The sequence below is a fragment of the Ictidomys tridecemlineatus genome, chromosome 12, assembly GCF_052094955.1.
Source record: "Ictidomys tridecemlineatus isolate mIctTri1 chromosome 12, mIctTri1.hap1, whole genome shotgun sequence".
Classification (NCBI taxonomy): Eukaryota; Metazoa; Chordata; class Mammalia; order Rodentia; family Sciuridae; genus Ictidomys; species Ictidomys tridecemlineatus.
This window is the reverse complement of record NC_135488.1, coordinates 118,971,047-118,990,107: the sequence shown is the minus strand read 5'-3', so window position 1 is coordinate 118,990,107 and position 19,061 is coordinate 118,971,047. Positions and strand designations below refer to the sequence as shown.

The 19,061-nt window shown below is 51.6% G+C and overlaps 1 protein-coding gene across 10 annotated transcripts in view; it reads right to left on the bottom strand.

The window, feature by feature from the left end:
• Eipr1 (EARP complex and GARP complex interacting protein 1) overlaps window positions 1-19,061 on the bottom strand; it is a 112,221-nt gene that overhangs the window by 47,584 nt on the left and 45,576 nt on the right. For 9 of the 10 annotated variants that reach the window (XM_078029737.1, XM_078029739.1, XM_078029733.1 and 6 more), the window contains one exon: window positions 499-655. The exons of the other annotated variant lie outside the window; for it this stretch is intronic. In XM_078029737.1, coding sequence (XP_077885863.1) covers window positions 499-655 — 157 coding nt within the window. The remainder of the gene's footprint in view (window positions 1-498; window positions 656-19,061) is intronic. 10 annotated transcript variants of the gene reach the window in all.

Below are 19,061 nucleotides of genomic sequence, written 5' to 3'. Positions count from 1 at the left end.
TCTGACGACACAGGCAGCACTGGCCAGAAAGCCTCTACAAATGGCAGTCACATCTCCTGTCGCCTGACACACCACAGGACTGATGGGAAAACAAAGCTGAAGTCACAGAAACAACAGAAGGCCTAGGACATGGTAAACCAGGCACACAGCCTTCAAGCAAAGGCCATGGGAAGAGAGCTGGCTGCCCTCGGCGTGAGGCACCACCTGTGGAAAGCCTGCACAGGGCAGGCTGATTCTGTCAGGTGACTGTGGGCAACACTGCTTAGACCAAGAGGAAAAGAAGGGACACAGGCTCTGCACCATGCATATAGTGAGCTTCCAGAAGCCAGGTTAATCTAGAACACAACAAGGACCCCCACACACACTAAAAACAAAACAAAACAAAAAGACAAATGGAGGCACAGCGTCTGTCAAGAGTGCAGGTGGTCCCTGCGCAGAATGAGGCCCCTGAGCAGCCTGCAGGCTCGTCCTAGGCCTATGCCACATGCAGCATCCTACCAGGCCACATTGCCATGGGCTGTGTTGTCCAGGTGACAGAGCAGCTCCAGGGTCTGGGCGGTGCTTGCAGAGTCGTCAGGGGACTCCTGGCTTCCGGACTCCAGCTCCTTGGGCATCCTCCACACGGCCGCACGTGCCTGGACTCGGCTGTCGGAGGCTGAGCAACAGAGGAGAAAGTCAGCAGGGTGTCTGCAGACAGCACAGCACACTTACACGGCCACGGCTGCCCCGTCTGCTGGGCAGGCGGCAGCAGCTCCAGGCACCGCCCAGAGACAGCAGCAGTGAGCCCACCTTGTCCTTGATTTAAAGCCTTCATTGTGGTTCAAAAAAAAAATTGATCTCCTCAAAATCAACTTCCTCCCACTGTTTTCCAACGGCTCTTCAAAATAGGAGCCAAACAAGGGATGAGGAAACCTTCAGCAGGCACGCAGCTCATGTCTGAGGGGCTCTAAATAGGTCTCTCTGCTCACGGCTTTCAGGGGTCTCCTAAACAGGTGCTGGGCACGTGAGATGTCCGGAAACGCTGCCACGCCTGGGCCTGCCCCGTTCACCCGAGGTGCGAGCATCTGGTCTCATAGGGCAAGGCCACTCAGAGATGCCTGAAGACAGACACCCCACTCGCGCCCCGGCAGCCAGCAGAGAGCAGCCCCACACCTGCAGCCCCTCCATGATGTCCCCCCACCACCACTAACACGGGGTCCTCACGGCTCTGCCTCCAGTGGCCCCGCAGCCTGCTTGCTCAGCCTTTCGCTCCTCAGGGCCCAGGGACCTGGCTTTCCCAGCGCCCCCTGAAAAGCCACTGGGCGAACAAGCTGAGAAGGGCCGGGGCCAGCACTTGGCCTCCACAAAGTTCTCAGTGTGTCCAAGTTCTACAAAATCAAATGAAACACGAAATTCCTAAACAGAAACCCTTCTGAATTTTGCTTTCCATTTAATCTTAAATTGCAAATGTGCTAAACACCTTCCTTTCTCTTTTAAAGACCACCTCAATGATCAGGTCCAAATATTAAGCAATCAAGTGGCATCAAGTGAAGACCACGACACACCCTGTGGGATGTTAGAAGAAAACGCACCTGGCAGTGGCATTCCCTACACAGGAACGAAGACACCACGTGGGCCCCGCGCAGGGATGAGGCCTCAGGAGTGTGAAAGCACGCCACCCACCTAGTTTGGATGGTCGCTCACCTCGACACCACAGGTGAGCCACAGGTGTCCACACGAGTCCTCCTGGCTGCCATCTCCATCCACAGTCAAACACCGCCTGCAGGAGGGCCCCAGTGCTCCTCTCGCATGCTCGGTTAGTGTTAGGAAAACACGGGACTCTTAGAGGGAATCCCACAGAGAGCGGTGTGCCCACACGGTAACGCTAACACCTCTGCCAACTAGGGGAAGGCGAGGCCCAGTGCCTTCCGCTTCCATCTCCACAGACGTCCATTTCCTGCTGAGACGCGTGGCCACGCAGTGCCCCTGCAGAGCCCCGGGGTGGCAGGAGACGGCCCAGAGGGAGCCGGCAGCTCTACCTGGGAGAGCAGGGGAGCCCTGCAGCGCTGACCCAGCCGAGGGGCCCACTCGGTCACCTTCCTAAGGGTCAGAGACAGACGCCCCACCTGAGGCAGAAGAAAGGGAAGCACCAGGACTACGGTGGCAGGAGGAGTAAAACGGCCATTCTGTGATAGACCAGCCTGTGGCCGACGTCCCTGGCCCAGGTCCTGTGCTGGAAGACTCTGCCCAGCTACATTCCAGAACTGCCTGCTCATGCAACTCCTCGACCACTTCCTGTGACCACAAAGGCTAAAACACTCCAATCGCTGCCTCCCTTCAAAGTCTGCCTCAGGTAGGAGGCCCAAGTGACACGCTGGGCGTCTAAGAGGCTTCACTCCTGTCCGTGCACATCACCACCTGCCACACTGGAGGTCATCACCTCGACAGTGTGGGGTCAGCAATGTTATGAAACAGATGTGAGCTGTCCCCCCAAAGCGCATGTGAGACAACGCAAGAAATCTCAAAGGTGAAACGGCTGGTCTGAGCCCCCTAACTTAGTCAGCACGTTAGTCCACCTGGAGGGGTTAACTGGGTGGTGACTAGAGCAGGTGGGGTGTACCTCTGGGGTTTATATTTTGTCCCTAATGAGCCAATAGTAGTCTCTTCCTGCTTCCTGTCATGTCCTGAGCTGCTTTCTTCCACCACACTCTTCTGCCACCGTGTTCTGCCTCACCTTGGAGCCAGAGTAATGCAGTCAGATGTCTATGGACCCAGACCTCTGAAATCATGAATCTCAAATAGACTTCTCCTCCTCTAAAATTGTTCTTGTTGGGTCTTTTGGCCACAGCAGCAAAAAAGCTGACTACAACAGCCACTGAGCAACCAAAGGCAACACCACAATAAACGCACACCCCCACCAGGGGCTCCCCAAAGACCCGGAACAGGCCCAAGAGGAGCTAAAGACATAACCCACCAGGAGAGAAGAGAGAAGGAAACTTTCAAAGCTGGAAAGCAAGTGGCCCAGAGCCCAAAGATTTAACCCAAGAAAATGGACTCCTGGCACAGCACAGGTAAAGCTTAAAACACAGTCCTCTCGTCCGCGGCCCACACAGGCAAGATATGCTGTGCCCAGCTATGTGTAGTGAGCTGGCCACAAAATATGGCAAAAAATCACGACACAAATAATTTTGAAAAGCGAGGGCGTGAAGCCTCTGCGACCTTGAGGTCCTGCCTCCACACTCGAAGGAGATAGTGAGCCCACGGTTTTTATTTTTATATGGTGGATACACAAAGGCTTTTCCATAGAATGTTCTTTACCCAGTAAGGCAGGGGGTGGGCTGTCCAAGCCCGAAGGGTAACACCCAACTCTGGAGCTACAGAGCAGCCTACATGGCCAAGTAAAGACTAATGTCATGTGCTTTGCGTAATAAGCCACAGAATGACTTGCAATGGCAGACCAAACCTCCTGAGCTTCAAGGCCAAGTAGAGGCTTTGCAAACAGCTCAGAGCGGCCCCCCACAGTCCCCTGATCTTGGACCCATTCAGTGGTCATCTCTGTGGCCCACACACGTAAAATGCGATTGACACACTGGGCAGCTTATGACATGTCCATCCTGGGTCTGTGGCCATGGAAGGTCAAGGGAAAGCCTCTTGGGATGTGGACACACACACCTACTCCAGGGATCAAGGAGATGCAGGGGCATAGCTTGGATCACTTCACACTGGCCTCTGCAGAAGGGCAGCAGGCCCTAGACAATGACTGTAGACTACACTAAGATTCACAAAGCAGGAGGCCTGCTCACAGATGTGGCACCAGATGTGGACTCAAAGCACTCACAGCCTCTAGAACATGATGTCTGCACACTGTCTCCAGAAGCACCTGCCCGCCCCAGTGAAGAATCAGGTCAGGAGCCGCCTGTGTGCCCAGCAGAGGAAACCAGCCCACAGGCTGCTGCGGAGCCAGGGCAGCTTCCCTCCTCCAGTCACACCGGAGTCCAGAGCTCTGGACACCCCGGGAGCACCACTTGACCCAGTGCACCGATGACGGCACACTGCCTGGGCAGCAGAAGGGTGCAAGAGGCAGGCTGTAGAGACTCAGGGACCTGCCACTCCAGCGAGGTTCAAGGGAAGAGCAGGACATATGAGCGAGAAACCAACGGTGTTGTGTCACACACCCCCAGGAGGTGTGGTGCCCAGCTAGCCTCCTTGCACTGCAGGTGATGCCCCTAAGACACTGGGATCCACCCAGCAGGAGAGGCTGAGTGGCCCTGTCATGAGTTCAGCTAGGGAGGAGGCAGCTAGCCCCACCTTGGGGTCACACTACCTCGGGACCCTGCTACCATAGAAGGTGTCGATGGCAAATGCTGCAATGCTGCAGGAAGGCCATGCTATCTCCAGCAGAGAGACTCCATGTGAGAACCAGCTCTGCCATGCTGCTGGGCCCTGACAGGCAGAACCCTGACCCTGGGCCACTCACGAGTCATGCCCAGTCATATCGACCAGGTCATGGGGTCAGACAGTCAGCAGCTATCCACTATAAAGACAGAGCACCCAGGACACAGCCAGGAAGACCGGGAGTGGAGGGGTGGCACAGAAGTACCGAGTAGGTACCTAGATGACACAGGACTCAGCAGCACCCCAAGACCACTTGTGGACCTTGTATTCCTTGCTGAAGGAGAAAGAAGAGGCTGGGCCAGCTTATGGATGGGAGGGCGCAGCACAGAGGCACAAGCCAGAGAGGGGCAGCAGCCCTCCAGAGAGGATGCCTGGGAGCCACGATGTGAGAAGACCCTGCCTCCAGGCGCAGGCCATAAGCACTGCACCGACCATCTTTGTAGCACACAAGGCACGAGGCACACACTTAAGGGTGTGTCCAGTGGCCTGGCTGGCTGGTCAGCACACTAGAAAGAAAAAGACGGAAATAATGGAGACCCACAGGCCAGCTGGGGTCACGGGGACACCCATGCCTCATCCACCTGTAGAAATGGAGAGTTCCTTCTCCCCTGAACAGATGGCCACAAGTGTGAGCACACAACCAGGAAGCCGCTGTGTGACGGGAGCACAAGGGAGCGGGCCCCCACCACAGGACTCATGCCCACCACAGTTCCCACCCGAGGCTATGGGACCAACAGAGCCGTGGACTGCCCAGCACGGCCACCTCCTGTTGCAGCACATACACAGAAGTAGGTACTCATGCATAGCTCTGTGCCCCCCAGCAGATGGTGGTGTGGTACAAGGAGCTTTATTTTTAATTAATGAAAACTATGTATTTATAGTGTATTAACAAGACATGGAGCCAGTAACACACACTGTGCCTGACATACTTATTTTGTTGTTGCTGCTGCTGTTGTGAAAAACACCTAAAATTATCTCTCACCAATTTCCAGGCACACAATACACTGGTATGAACCCCAGTTACCAGGAGGCACCCGAGGAACTTACCTGGAACTCACTCCTTATGGCTGGCTCCCCGCTGACCAACCTCTCCCCTGTGCCCAGGCTGACTCTGTCCCTGGTGACAACCACTATCCCCCTACTCTGTGAGCTGGTCTCAGCTTCCATATCCAAGTGAGATGACGAAGAGCTCCCAGCCCCAACTCACTGCACTCAGCATGAGGTCCTCAGAGTTCATCCCAGTTGTACAAGTAACAGGCTGAAGATCCAAGGTACACCTCTCTTTCCTTATCCGTCCTGGAGAATGTCCCCACCGTACCTATGTACCACGTTTTCCTTATCTGTCCATCACCAGTGGAAACTTTGGTGGATTCTGTATCCGGTCATCTTCAAGTCACATGCCCTGAATGAACTGCGTAAATAAAGAAAGGAAGGGCTGGGCTGTAGCTCAGGGTGTAGCGCTTGCCTAACAAGGGTGAGGCACCGGGCTCGATCCTTGGCACCAATAAAAACAAGTAAATAAAATAAAGGTTAAACTCTTTTTTAAAAAGCTAATGAAAGAAAACCAGGAAGCCAGGAAACACTGTAGGGACATGTTCAAGAACAGAGTGAAAAAAGGACGTTCCTCCTGGCTGGGACAGATCAGATCAAGGATGGTGGACACAGACCTATCTTGACACTTTGCAAAATACTAATCAATCAATATATTTTTCTAAAAATCAGTTTATAAAAAGAAGAAAACTTTAAGGAATATCTAGTATGTTAAATTTTTATTTAGGTTTTCTGACTGCCAAGAAATTAGGTCCTATGATGTAACTGCCTGTCCTCAACTAACAGTACAGTGACTAGGAGCCCCCAGAGGGCAGGGCCCAAGGCCTCTGTATAAAACCACGCCTAATACAATTTTATTTCCAGAGCTTGCTCTGAAAATCTGGTGAGTGCAAAGTGAGTTCAAAGTCCCACACTGAAAACTGTAAACATGAGACATTACCTGAAACCAGAATGCTGGAGTTCTCTGCACACAGGAGGCACCGGCTGAACACCCTGACCCCAGAGCCGCCCATGGCTACAAAACTGGATGAGCAGAGGCATCCTGGCTCTGAGGACTGTGGCAGGCATTATTGGCAACTCCAATCCTCAGAAGCGGTTGAAGCTCAAGATAAACAGCACCAAGTGAGAACCAGGGGGTATGCCCTCGGAGATGTACAAACTGGCTCTGAAGCTCAAGATTTCCATGCTGTGTGAACTACAGCAGAGCTTTCAATGCACACCCAGCAGATATCAAAGCAACCAAGGCATTTTAAAAAGAAAAACCCACTTCAGAAGGAAAACACTGTAATAGCCAGGGCGGCATTCGCCTTTCATCTCTGTTTTTAAGACTGCCAAGAAATTAGGTCCTATGATGTAACTGTCTGTCCTGAATTAACAGTACAGTGACTAGGAGCCCCCAGAGGGCAGGGCCCAAGGCTTCTGTATAAAACCATGCCTAAAGCACAAAGCACAGACTCTGCCTGAAGCCACGGCCACAGTATGGGGTGTAGGCTCGGAGAGAAACCATGCCCACGGCAAAAATCATGGGCTCTGTATGAAACCACACCATGGCACATAGCACAGGCTCCCTACAAAACAAGTCCACAGCATAAAGCTCAGGCTCCATGTAAAAACAAGCCATAGCACAGGGCATGGGCCTGTATAAACCAAGCCCCTGTATTGAGCACAGGCTCTGTACAAAGTCAGGTCTATGGCACAAAGCACAGGCTCTGCATGAAGCCCAGCCACAGGACAAAGTGCAGGCTCTGCTTAAAACAGCACAAAGCACAGCGCCCCTGCACAACACCCCCCAAGCTGACAGAGGCCCAGAGCCACAAGACGGCTGAGCTGGGAAGAGCTCAGATATCACGCTGCAGGAACCCAGCCTCTCCATTTTACTAATGAGGAAACTGAGGCCCAGTGAAGTTAACTGACTTTTCCAAGTTCACATGGCTCATTAGCACCAGAGTCGGGAATGAAATGAAGCCTCTCGACTCTGTAACAGTCCACTGCGTTGAAGGAGAAAATACCAAGTTGTATCTTTAAGGCCAATTTGATGTGTCTATCTATTTTAACGTGTAACACAAGAGCTATAGGCACTTAATGAGATAAAAAGATAATCAGGGCAAAATGAATGGAAGAGGCATACTTGAGGCGGCCAACTGTGCCATGGAGTGTACCGCTTGCTGGAAGGGATTACGGAGTGAAGGCTTAGAGGACTGAAAGGAGATTAGAGCCTTTGAGCCTGAATAGCAGCTGCAGTCAGCTTGCTAAAGGGCTAACAATGCCCTGGCTGGGGGACATAATCTGATCCCCAGCTGGAGGAGCAGGTATCCACAGACTCTGCCACATAATGAGCACATTAGGCATCTGAGGGCTATTTTTAGAGACTATAGCCATCTCCCTGCATCTGGCACAGGCTGAGCAGGTGAAAGAGGCAGAATCAAGCTCCACTAAGCAATCACCTGATGCAGGTATAACTTGGCGTACACCACAGGGTGTCTGAGGAGCCTTGCCTAAAATACTTTTCCATATTGGCCTTTTAAATGCTTCAGAGACAATGCTGTGCACGGGTTACACAGCTCAAGTCTGCAGGATGCAAATACTAACTGCTAAAGGGGACAAAGGTGACTGAAGGAACTGAGGATGGTGTCAGGGCTGCCACCGCACAGTACCATCATCTCTGTGTAGGTGGAGGTGAAGGGGCACCACACCTCTGGGAGGCTCTGCAGGCGAGGTGGCAGGAGCACGGGCACCAGCTTTCCAGAATGCGAGGCATCAGACAGCAGAGGAACACGTGCACGTCAGGGTCCTTCAATCCAGTGTGCACCATCTGACCTACCCCCAGGAAAACTCAGGACTGGCTGACCCTAGCAACCACAGGGCAGCCACAGCCTCTCACTCAGTTCTCCACCTGACACGGTGTCCGTAGGCAAAGAGACTTATCCAGACGTGTGAGAACTGCAGCACAGACTCTAAACAGCACACAACCCCGTGGCTCAACCCACGGCCACAGTGGTCAAACAGGACAATGGTGCCGAGGTCCAAGTCCAGCTCACAGAGAGCCCAAGGGTTACATATCCAACCTGCAATTACTCCCCAATTCCTAAATGAATATTGATATGGATGGGTCTGGCATCTATCAAAGTTTGCCAGGAACATTTTTTAAAGAACCAAATGAAGTGTCTAGAAATAGAAAATTACAATTATTGAAATAAAAAATTTCAGCTGGTATTAGAAATGCCCAATGAGAATTAATTGCTTGGAATAAAAATGTGAAGAAAGATGCAGCACAGACTGGAAACCAGAAGGGATGAGGCAGAGAGACGCAATGGCCACCAGACAGTACATGAGGTGGCACAGGACAAAGTACAGGCTCTGTTTAAAATAACAGCACAACCGCCCCTGCACAACACGCCCCCCCCCCAGCTGACAGAGGCCCAGAGCCACAAGAAAAACAGAGGATACATAATTTCTTAAGGGTTGATACTTGGGAATTTTCCAGAATTAAAGAAAAATTAAGTACACTAGCTCTCTGAATTAGGAAGCAGGACTATTTATAAGCATGATTGAAATTAAATTAAAGCCAAATCCACTTCCCAATACGTCATAGAAAAATGTAGGACCTGGAGATCAAGACAAAGTATGCAAGGCGGTCAGCATTCTGACCAGGCCTGAGGATGACCTCTGCAGAGAATGAAGGGATTGGAGCACAGTGAAACGAACTGCCCGCCAAGAACCGCACACTGGCTGGACAATCACCCAGAGCAGGCCTTCCAAAGAAGCCAACGCCGAGTTGGTGTGCGGAAGCAGCTCCAAGAGTGGCCCCAGAAGAAAGGCCTCAAGTGACAGCCAAGCAGCTGAGGAAACAGGTGGCAAAACTCTAGGAAAAACACCTACCTACAGATCATAGCCATGCTGCTGATCATGGTGTTTAACTTGGTATTGATAAAAGGTTCAAAGATGAAACCTAAACACAGGCCAACAGAGTATCAAGATGGGAGGGGTGGAGGGAGATCAGCGCTCGATGGGAGACCACGAATACTGAGAGCAGCCCACCTTCAAGAGGAGCCACTAAAGAGCAGAAAAAGACACCTGCCTTCCACAATGCTAGAGGGGAGCAGGGCAAGAACAAGGTTCACAACCACTGGGAAAACCAGGAAAACAGGGGTGGTGGCGCACGCCTGTGATCCCAGCTCCCTGGGAGGAGAGACCAGGAAAGACAAAAACAAAACTGGACAAAACACACAAAATGTGAGAAATTATCCCAAAAGAGCAGAAACAATAACTGTAATGAACTGATTCATCAACTAGCAACTGTCAGATCACATTTTAAAATATCAGCAAAACATTGTTTCCAAGAGCTATCCCCAAAATTTAAGGATGTAGAAAGAGAAAACAATAGAAAAAGACCCAGGCACAGTGGCACACTCCTGTAATTCCAGCAACTAGGAGGCTGAGGCAGGAGGATCACAAATTCAAGGCCAGCCTTGGCACCTTATCAAGACCCTGTCTCAAAAGAAAATAAAAAGGGCTCAGGATGTGGCTCAGTGGTAAAGTGCCCTGGGCTCAATCCCCAGTTCCAGGGGGGAAAAAAAAATAGAAAATTATACACTGAACAACAAGATTAAGCTAACTTCACCATGTTAATATTAGCCAAAATAGACTGTAAGGCAAAAGGAGCCAAGGTCGCTACTTAATACAAGTTTCAGAGAGATACAGAAATCCTTAACTTACATGTATTTAATAAAACTGTACCAAAATATATAAAGAAAAATTTAATAGAACAAGGGAAAATAGAGAAGTCTACTTATAGTAGGAGACTTCAGTATTCTCAATAACTGAGTGCCAGTAGAGAAATATTTTAAATGCTAAGCTTTTAAGAGTTGAATGCAATTAATTTTTCTTAATCATAAATGGAACATATAAAAATTAACCATCTATTAGAGCAGAAAAAGACTCTCAATATAAGAATACATATAAAACAACCATGTTTTAATTTTCACTAATGTTCCAAACAGGGAGAAAAGATTGAACATCAACCTCATAATTTCTGAAAAGCCACAAAAGATTAAGAAAGGCTGAATCCTTACAGGAACACCTTCTGTGAAGGTCACAGGAAACTCACGGCTTGGTGTAAAAAGCCAGAATTGAACCCGTGTTGAAACCAGGTAATGCAAATGCTGTGTTGACTTAACTCGGCCCGCTGCCAAAGACGATGGACATGAGCAAAGTCATTCCAGCTCAGCGGACAACACCACCGCCTGAGGGGACTCAATGATGTGCCCAAGGTCCACAGCAGTGGCAGCAGAGAACAGAAAACCAGCCCTGACCAAAAGTCCAGAGCGTCTAACCTGTGCTCCTGACCTAAGTCAAAGAAACACACAGGAATCCCCAAAATAGTAGTGTGAGCAAAATCAGGGCCCACTAAAGTAAAGAAGCCATTCACTGTGGTGGGCACAGCTGCCAAATACACGTTTCCAGGACAGACGTACTCCATTTTTCAAAGATTGCCATTTAGAGTAAAAATTGACCAGAAGCAGATTGTCTACTTTAATATTGTTGCAAAGGGTAGATGAGAGTTTCTAAACAGTCTTCTTTGATGGTTTGCTGACAACTTCACCATCTATCTGACACACCGAAAATTCACCCAGAGAGGAGACGTGGGCCTACAATAAGCAGGCACTGACTATCGAGCGAGCCCTTCCTTCGTGGAAGACACTGCTTCATAAGTGTCTATTCTTATATAATGGCTGTCCGCCTAAAAAATCCAAAGCATAACTGCTTTTCTAGAGTGACAGAGGGCCAGACCACCACCTTTCCTCTGCAGCAACTAGCAGCCTTGGGCCACTTAGCACGAGATACACTGAGGGTCTGGTGACACAGCAGTCCAAGACTGTGGCCAGCCCCCACTCCAGGCCTCCCCATCAACTGGCTCTGCCAAGGTGTGAAGATGCTGCGCTCTCCTCCCACACTGTGGCGGGCACTCTGAAGGTCTACACCAGGCTCACAGGATGCCGTTTTCACCCTGTGTGCATGTGCTTTGACGACCAGAGCATAAGCACAAGCAGTGGTCAAAACAACAGCCTGTGTATTAGGCGAAACCGCTATGCCCACACTGAGCTTTGGAAGCTCTCTGAAGTGCACTTCATGCTTTGAGCAATTCCTTAAGCGGTGAGTCTGGATCACCCAGGAAGCAAAAAGAATATGAAAGGCAGCAGAGTGAGCACCGTGGTGACAAAGGAGAGTCACACGAAGAAAGAATCACCAATTTCCCAAAAAGGACATGCTGCTCCTCGTAGGGCAGGTACCCACCAAAGCCTGACCCCAAGAGCCTCGCTGCCGCCAGCCCATTCATGCCCTCAGTGTGCGTTTCAGTGAATGCTCCAGAAAGCTGTGGTGAAGGCAAGCCACTGCAGCTTCCTACCTGCTTGAAGTTGGAGGCAGCAACTCAGGCCTGGGGCAGGGCAGGCATGCAAACACAGGTGTCCACACCCAAGCCCACACAAGCATCTCTGTTCTTCCACTAAGAAACGAAGACCAGAAACGGTGCTCAGTGGGAACAGTTCATAGCAGAAGGCAGGAACAGAAGTGGGAGACTGACTCGGGAACGCCCTGACCCTCATCACAGAGGGGCAGCATTAAAACTGTAACAAGTAGCAGAGACAGAACCACTTTGCAGACATACAGCACCGACTCTGTGCCAATCACATGCTCTACATGCTCTGCCAATATTCAAATGTACTGAAGCCAGGACCCTGTGAGGTGGGAACGGCCTCCCTCACGTGTTTCTCTGGTTCTTCTTCATTAACTGGTCAGCCAAAGTCTGCCCCCAGCCAGGCCTGGCCCCCACACAACCCACCCTGACCTTGCTACTGTGAAGCCCCGATGAGCCCTGACCCTCTGTGAACACCACCAACTCCTCTGTGGGCCTCAGGCGTGCTGTGAAGACAGAGAAGCCCAGACAGGAGGCACTCTAAGTGTGGGCTCTCCCCCACAGGACGCCGAACAAGCGGCCATCTCCTCCTCGTCCCTCTGGTTCTGAGACGGTGCTTCCCTGAGACTCACAATCAGACAGGCAGAAAGTCGTGAGCGGAGCAGGGAGTGCAGCCCGTCCACTCTGCATCAACATTCCAGGCTCGGAGAAACAGCCCTCCCTGCCGCCCTCCCTGCTCACCACTGAGAACACCAGAGACACACCTGAAGCCGAACCTCACCCGGTTCTGTCCCATACCAGCCTCCCAAGTCACTTCCAAGACAGGACTCCAGGCCCTAGTGACAAGCCCCAGAAGGGTCCAGAGGAGTCCTGCACTGGCAGTGAGATGCAGGCAAGTGGCAGGCCACCGTCCTGACACGCTAATACCCCATTCCACATTGCCTCACAGGCCACGGGGGGTGAGGGTGCTGCCCCTCCTCCAGGCCACTGCTTGCCTGCTTGAGCCGGAGAAGTGTGCCTTCCGCCCCCCGGCCCACTCTAGTGGAACATCCTTAATCCAGGCCCTTTGCTCCCCAGATATGCAGCGCACCTGGCCGGGAGCAGGTCAGGAGATGGCCAGCTCCCACCAAGGAGAGGTACAGCAGTGCCACAACTCTGCCTTTCCTGTCCTCCTGACTGGCACCCCTCCTGCCTGGCCTGGCTGCCTCCACTGGAGGCTTCTCTTACAACCATTTTATAAAGTGGTGGGGTGCCAGCTCTCTTCCCAAGCCTGCTCCAGGGACCCCAAACTATTAGAAAGATTGGCTCAATTCTACAACCAACTGTAGGCAGATTTCAGATACCTCCAGAGGATAAAGCACTCAGAGGGCATAAGTTGCAGGGTTTCTGTTCTCACCACTAAAAGGCTCAGGGGTCACTCCAGGAAAACTGGGCTGACTAGGCTGCACAAAATAACCACACAAGAGACACAAATACCTTTTTCTTTGGGGTCACTGTGATGGCTCCTCTGACCTTAAGAGTCCGCAGGAAGAGCGAGCGCGAGAACATGTGCTGAGCCCTTTTATTGAGGAGAAGCTATTCAAATGAGGCAAGGGGTCAGGTTTCAGGGGGCTGAGTCTATCTTCATGATGTCCACTGTCAGCAGGTTGACTGACACCTGGGTAGGCCACACCCAAGGGCACAGTAAGAGGAGGGGACACACATAAGGCACTTCCCTGGAAGATTCTATCCTAAACAGGGCAAGGGGTTATATTACAAAGGAACAGGTGAGCATAGCTTCACCCATGGGGCTGTAGCAAGACACACCCATGCACCAGACACCAACCCTCGAACCCAAGAAGGGTGGGGAAAGCTTGTCACATTTCTGCGACTGACCGCCTCAGCACCCAGCCGCGGAGAGCGACTTAGTCGCGTGCAAGGTTGGTCTCCCACACATAAGCATGTCCCCTGTGCCAGTGGCTGGGTGGCTGGGTAAATGGGCCTAAGGAAAGGCCTTGCCCAGGCACAGGCTCCACCAGCTTCATCTCTAGCAAATCAAGCACGTTGGCACCTAAAGAAAAAATCAGTGACGATCCAGGCATCCACCTGCATGCCACATGAGCAGCTCTATTTGATACCGTGAAAAGAACAGTGACACTGGCTAGACCTCAAACCGCTGGCTTTCTGGACAGTGACCCATTTGTGTTCCTGTGAAAGCAGAGAAAAGGTTGATCTACCAGCCTGGGCTGAAGCAGAGATGGCACATACCAGTCTGCAACATGGGGCCTGAACAGCGTAGTGCACTGCCTCAGCACTGCCCCGTCAGAATTAACACCCCGCGCAAACCAGGACAAAACTGCCACACCTCCTGTGAACAGCTGACCTGCAGACTTGTGTTGACAAGCTTGGGGCTCTACTCTGCCCAGGCTGAAGCAACAGAACACCCTCCTACAAAAATATCCAATCAACACAATTTTCACACACGAACAGTCTTCTCGGCAAACACTGGGTAGAGAGGGCTAGGAGCAAGCTGTTTTGTCCGCCCAAAAAGGGAGTCTGGGGCAGCTGCCAAGGGGGTCCATGTGGCTGTGAGGGAAGCAAGGAGAATTCTGGGTGCCACTTACTAGCTATGCAGCCTTGGCAAATGATTATTCAAGGTCCTAAACCTCAGTCCCCAAAGTGCCTAAAATGCCCTCAATCTTCTGAAGAATCTGAAAAGATTAAATAAGATGTAAAACGAACACTCTTAAGAGAGGCCTCTGGACAGGCAGCACCAGCGTGGGTTTAGAGGAGACATGGGTCAGGCACCGATGATCTGTGAGGTATGGGAGCAGCAGCCCCTGATCTGTGGAACTGACTCGACATGTGGAACTAAGAAGGGAAGGCCCAATCCACACCGCGCTGAAAACGGGAAGCTGAGACCCACAATGCCAGGGCTCACCAAGTGCCATGCTGGCACTAAACAGCATCTCTCTTCCATCAGTATCTCTGGCTAGAAAACACAACAGGGTAGCATCTTGCTTATGAGCCATCCTGGTGCTACCTGCAGTTCTTCAGCTAAACCACAGCGATGAGCTTTTTGTAAGTACAGAAAGAAGAAATCTAAGTTCCAACTGCATGCTATATGATGCACCTTGATTTGCCATCTTTAGTAACCACCTTAAAGCAGGGAAGCGAAGTGATGGTTCACTCCTTTCTAGGTCTCAATCTGTGGTGTGAGGTCAGGGTCCATCTCAATCTGTGGTGGAGAGGTCAGGGTCCACTACAACCACAGCACACTTTGTCCCCTGGGGCATTCTTGTGCTGTCATTCACGTCCTTGGAGAGTTCATGTAGCCTCAACACGGTCACACATCAACCCAGCTCGTGCAGATCCTGAGCCCGGGCTCTGGACCTCTGCCTGGCCCCTCCCTCCTGCTGCTTCTTCTCAGTACTGACAGAGCCAGCAGACATGGTGCCTGCAAAGAAACCCTCTGACCCCGTGGCAGGATGGGGATGGGGGCTGTGGAAGGACTGCGTGGCGCTGAGCTGGTGTCATCCCCCAGCTCACTCTCATCCTATTCGTACCTGTGCCTGGGTGACTGCTCTGGTGTAATGTGACACATCTTGCCTGCTGAAGGCCAGCAGGGCCACCAGGAGCGTGTCTGTGGGACAGCTCAGAGCCCTGAGCTGACAAGCTGTCTCTGCGTCCTGGGCAAGTGCTGATGTGATTAGAGCCACAGCACTGAGCTAGCTTGGTCTGGGGAAGCTCTGAGGAGACCCTTGTCTCTATGTCACGTGCAAGCACTCCTCTGATCCAAGTCACAGCAAGCAAGTCCTTTGGTCTGGGGGAAGTGCTGTCCTTTATTTCCATGAAAGACCACAGCATGGCTTCCACAAACAAGGCTCCTTGAATGTGCAGCATGCAGTGGGGCACAGTGGGAGTGGCACCAGACATGCCTTAAGGGCATCTGGGCAGAAGGCTCCTTTCAGCCCCACACATGGGATTGGGAAGCGGCACACCCAGGGTAGAGATCCGAGGACACGCCGCTGTGCTGCTGTGCAGTCTCTTCTGGCTCCCGGTGACCTCCCACTGCCCCTCCTAAGAGCCACCTACACGGCCGCTGCTGGACACCCCTCCTCCCCGTGGTCTCCCTCCTGTCCCAGGCTCCTGCTCAGGTGCTGTGCACACAGAGACTGTCTCCCCACCATCCCCCAGGACCAGCTGGGGGTGCCTGACCCATGACACCAATGCTGTGGATCCACCATACCAGCACCCTGTCCCTGCCTTTGACAAATGGCACGTTTCAGTCCACCAGTGATCATGGCTCAGCTCACACTTATTGTAAAAATCTACTCAAAAACTTGAAAACCAGGAAAATTAGATTTTCACTTTTACACAAAAGTGCATTCTGGCTTGGGGTCTGCTCTGACTTCTGAGCAACCCCTGTGGGGCTGGATATCTCCAGTGGAAGAGGGAGAGGGTTAGGAACAGTCCTGAGGGTCAGAGGAGTTCAACCTGAGAATCAGTGAGAGGTAGGCTAGACCCAGCCAGGCGAGGCACCTGGGATGTTTAGGTCCTTTTATTTTCAATTTTTAGTTTTAGTTTTTTTATTAATTAATTTAATTAAGTATATATGACAGCAGAATGCATTTTGATGTATTGTACACAATTGTAGCACAACTTTACATTTCTCTGGTTGTACATGATGTAGCGTCACACCATATGTGCAGTCATACATGTACCTAGGGTAATGATGTCCTTCTCATTCCACCATCTTTCCTGCCCCCATACCCCCGCTTCCCATCTCTCCCTCCCCTTGGCCCCATCAAAGTTTCTCCATTTTTCTCATGCCCGCCCCCCAATTATAGATCAGCATCCATTTACCAGAGAAAACATTTGGCTTTTGGGTTTTGGGGAATGGCTTACTTTGCTTAGCATGATATTCTCCAACTCCATCCATTTATGTGCAAATGCCGTAATTGTACTCTCTTTTAATGCTAAGTAATATTCCATTGTGTATTTATAACACAGTTACTTTATCCATTCGTCTATTGAAGGGCATCTAGGTTATTTCCACAGTTTAGCTATTGTGAATTGAGCTGGTATGAACATTGATGTGGCTGCCTTACTAAAGATGCTGATTTTAAGTCCTTTGGGTATAGACCGAGGAGTGGGATAGCTGGGTCAAGTGATGGTTCCATTCCCAGTTTTCTAAAGATACTGGAGATACTGCTTTCCATATTGGCTGCATCAATTTGCAGTCCCACCAGCAGTGTATGAGTGTGCCTCTTCCGTACATCCTCGCCAACACTTCTTATGGTCTGTATTCCTGATAGCTGCCACTCTGACTGGAGGGAGATGAAACCTTAGAGTGGTTTGGATTTGCATTTCTCTTAAGCAAGGAAAAACAAAATGCAGGGACAGGGAGAGGCCACCAGAGGGGAACAACTCAGGGACAAAGGGAAAGGATGAGGGCGGGCCAGCAGTGCAGACCCATCACCAAACAGCAGGTGAGGCCAGCATGCCACATGGCAGGGCAACCCCAGTGAGTCAGAGACAGCCCTTTGGAGGGCCAGCTCCAAAATGCCAGGAAGTTCACTGCTGCCATGTTCAATGCAGAGTGGGTCTTGTTTTTACCTGAGCAACTGCCCAAATTAAAACTCTTCTGAAACTTGATTTCAAATAACATTTTCAAATATATTGGATTCATTTCAAATTCCTATAAGTGGATTTAAAAGAGCAAAAAACAGAAACAACAAATACTTTAAAAGAAATGAAGGGCTGAGCATATAGCTCAGAGGTATGCATGAGCCCTGGGTTCAAATCCCAGCACCACAAAAACAGATCAAGAAAGAAAGGGAAGACATGAGAGGCTAACCCGGGTCAGAAGACCTAGGCTGGAGGCTTGAGTGTGAGGCAGAAGGCCCACTCGGATCTGGAATGCGCCAAGGTGCCCTGCCTGACAAGGAGACTTTTGTAGTCAGTACAAAACAAGTAACTGATGGGAACCAGCAGGTGCAGCCTGGCTGGAGAGGCCCATCAAAGACCCAATGAAGAAATTCACGAAAATCCTAGACTAACTGGCAAACACCAGTTTCACTCAGTTGCCTTCCCAGGACCCATGGCCACCCACCTCCAACCTCCTGTGCCCTGCCGGGCAAAGCCTGACTGTGTAGCATCACTGGGCTCCCCACACCTCCAGCAGACCGCCCCTCCCATGGCAGAAGAGGCCTGAATGGGCAGCTCATGCACAGGCCTGAAGACCACGCTGAACCCTACTGACGCTGCTCTGATGAGCCCGTGCTCACTGGCCTTCCATCTGGAGCTGGCCAGGCATTTCCTCTTTTCTCTCCCCTCTCCTCCCCGATCTGAGCACACGGAGCCACCCCCACTGCATCCAGTCCCTCCTGCTAACCCTGGATGTTCTGCAGAGGCAGCATGCACTTCAGGGCCAGCCCCTGGAGGGCGTGTGCTCTGATGCACGCGGGGCGAAGCCATCTGGCTGTGGCCTTGTTGCCAGGGAACAGGTGTGTGCTCCAGGCTGCACCGTGGCCTTGGCATCTGTATGCATGCAGAAGTGGGGAGCTGTGGCCCACCTAGGGCCATTAACACTCCTCATGCACAGGAAGAAGAGAATCTCCAGAGGCCCTGCTCTTTCAGTGATGAGCAGGCTGCCCATTGACAAGCACACACCCCTCGCCCACCCAGACAGCATGCAGAAGTGACCAATTCTACCAATACCTGTGACTAGAGTCACCAGACACAGCCCTGCCCAGCCAGGGCTTCACAGCCCCTCACTTCACCTTACATTTCACTGTAGACGCCTCCCACCCATTCAGTCTTCCCCCGTGTCCACTGTCCTCAGAGAATATATAACCGCTGCCCAACTCACTCCCCACTGTCTTAGGACGAGCTGTCGGTGTGAGGTGGGTGCACTCACACAGATGTGTCTGGGACCACACCCTGAGGCCGTTTCCTCCTCACCAGCAGAGGCAAAGGAGGCCAGTCGGCAGGGTCAGGCAATGCTACATAGCAAACACATGGAACCCACCCAAGTACCTTTGGCACCGGAGGCCACCTCCTCCTGGCGCTGGGTCCCCTGTGGGTTGGCCAACACCCCACTCTGGTCCCCCCGTTGTACCAGCCACACCTGGACAGGATTTGCTGCTCAAGTGTGCAGTAGGAAGAGCACTATAGAGAAATTCATGTCGGAAATGAAATCTCCCACCAGAGGGACAAATACATACTTACTCTCCGCGTT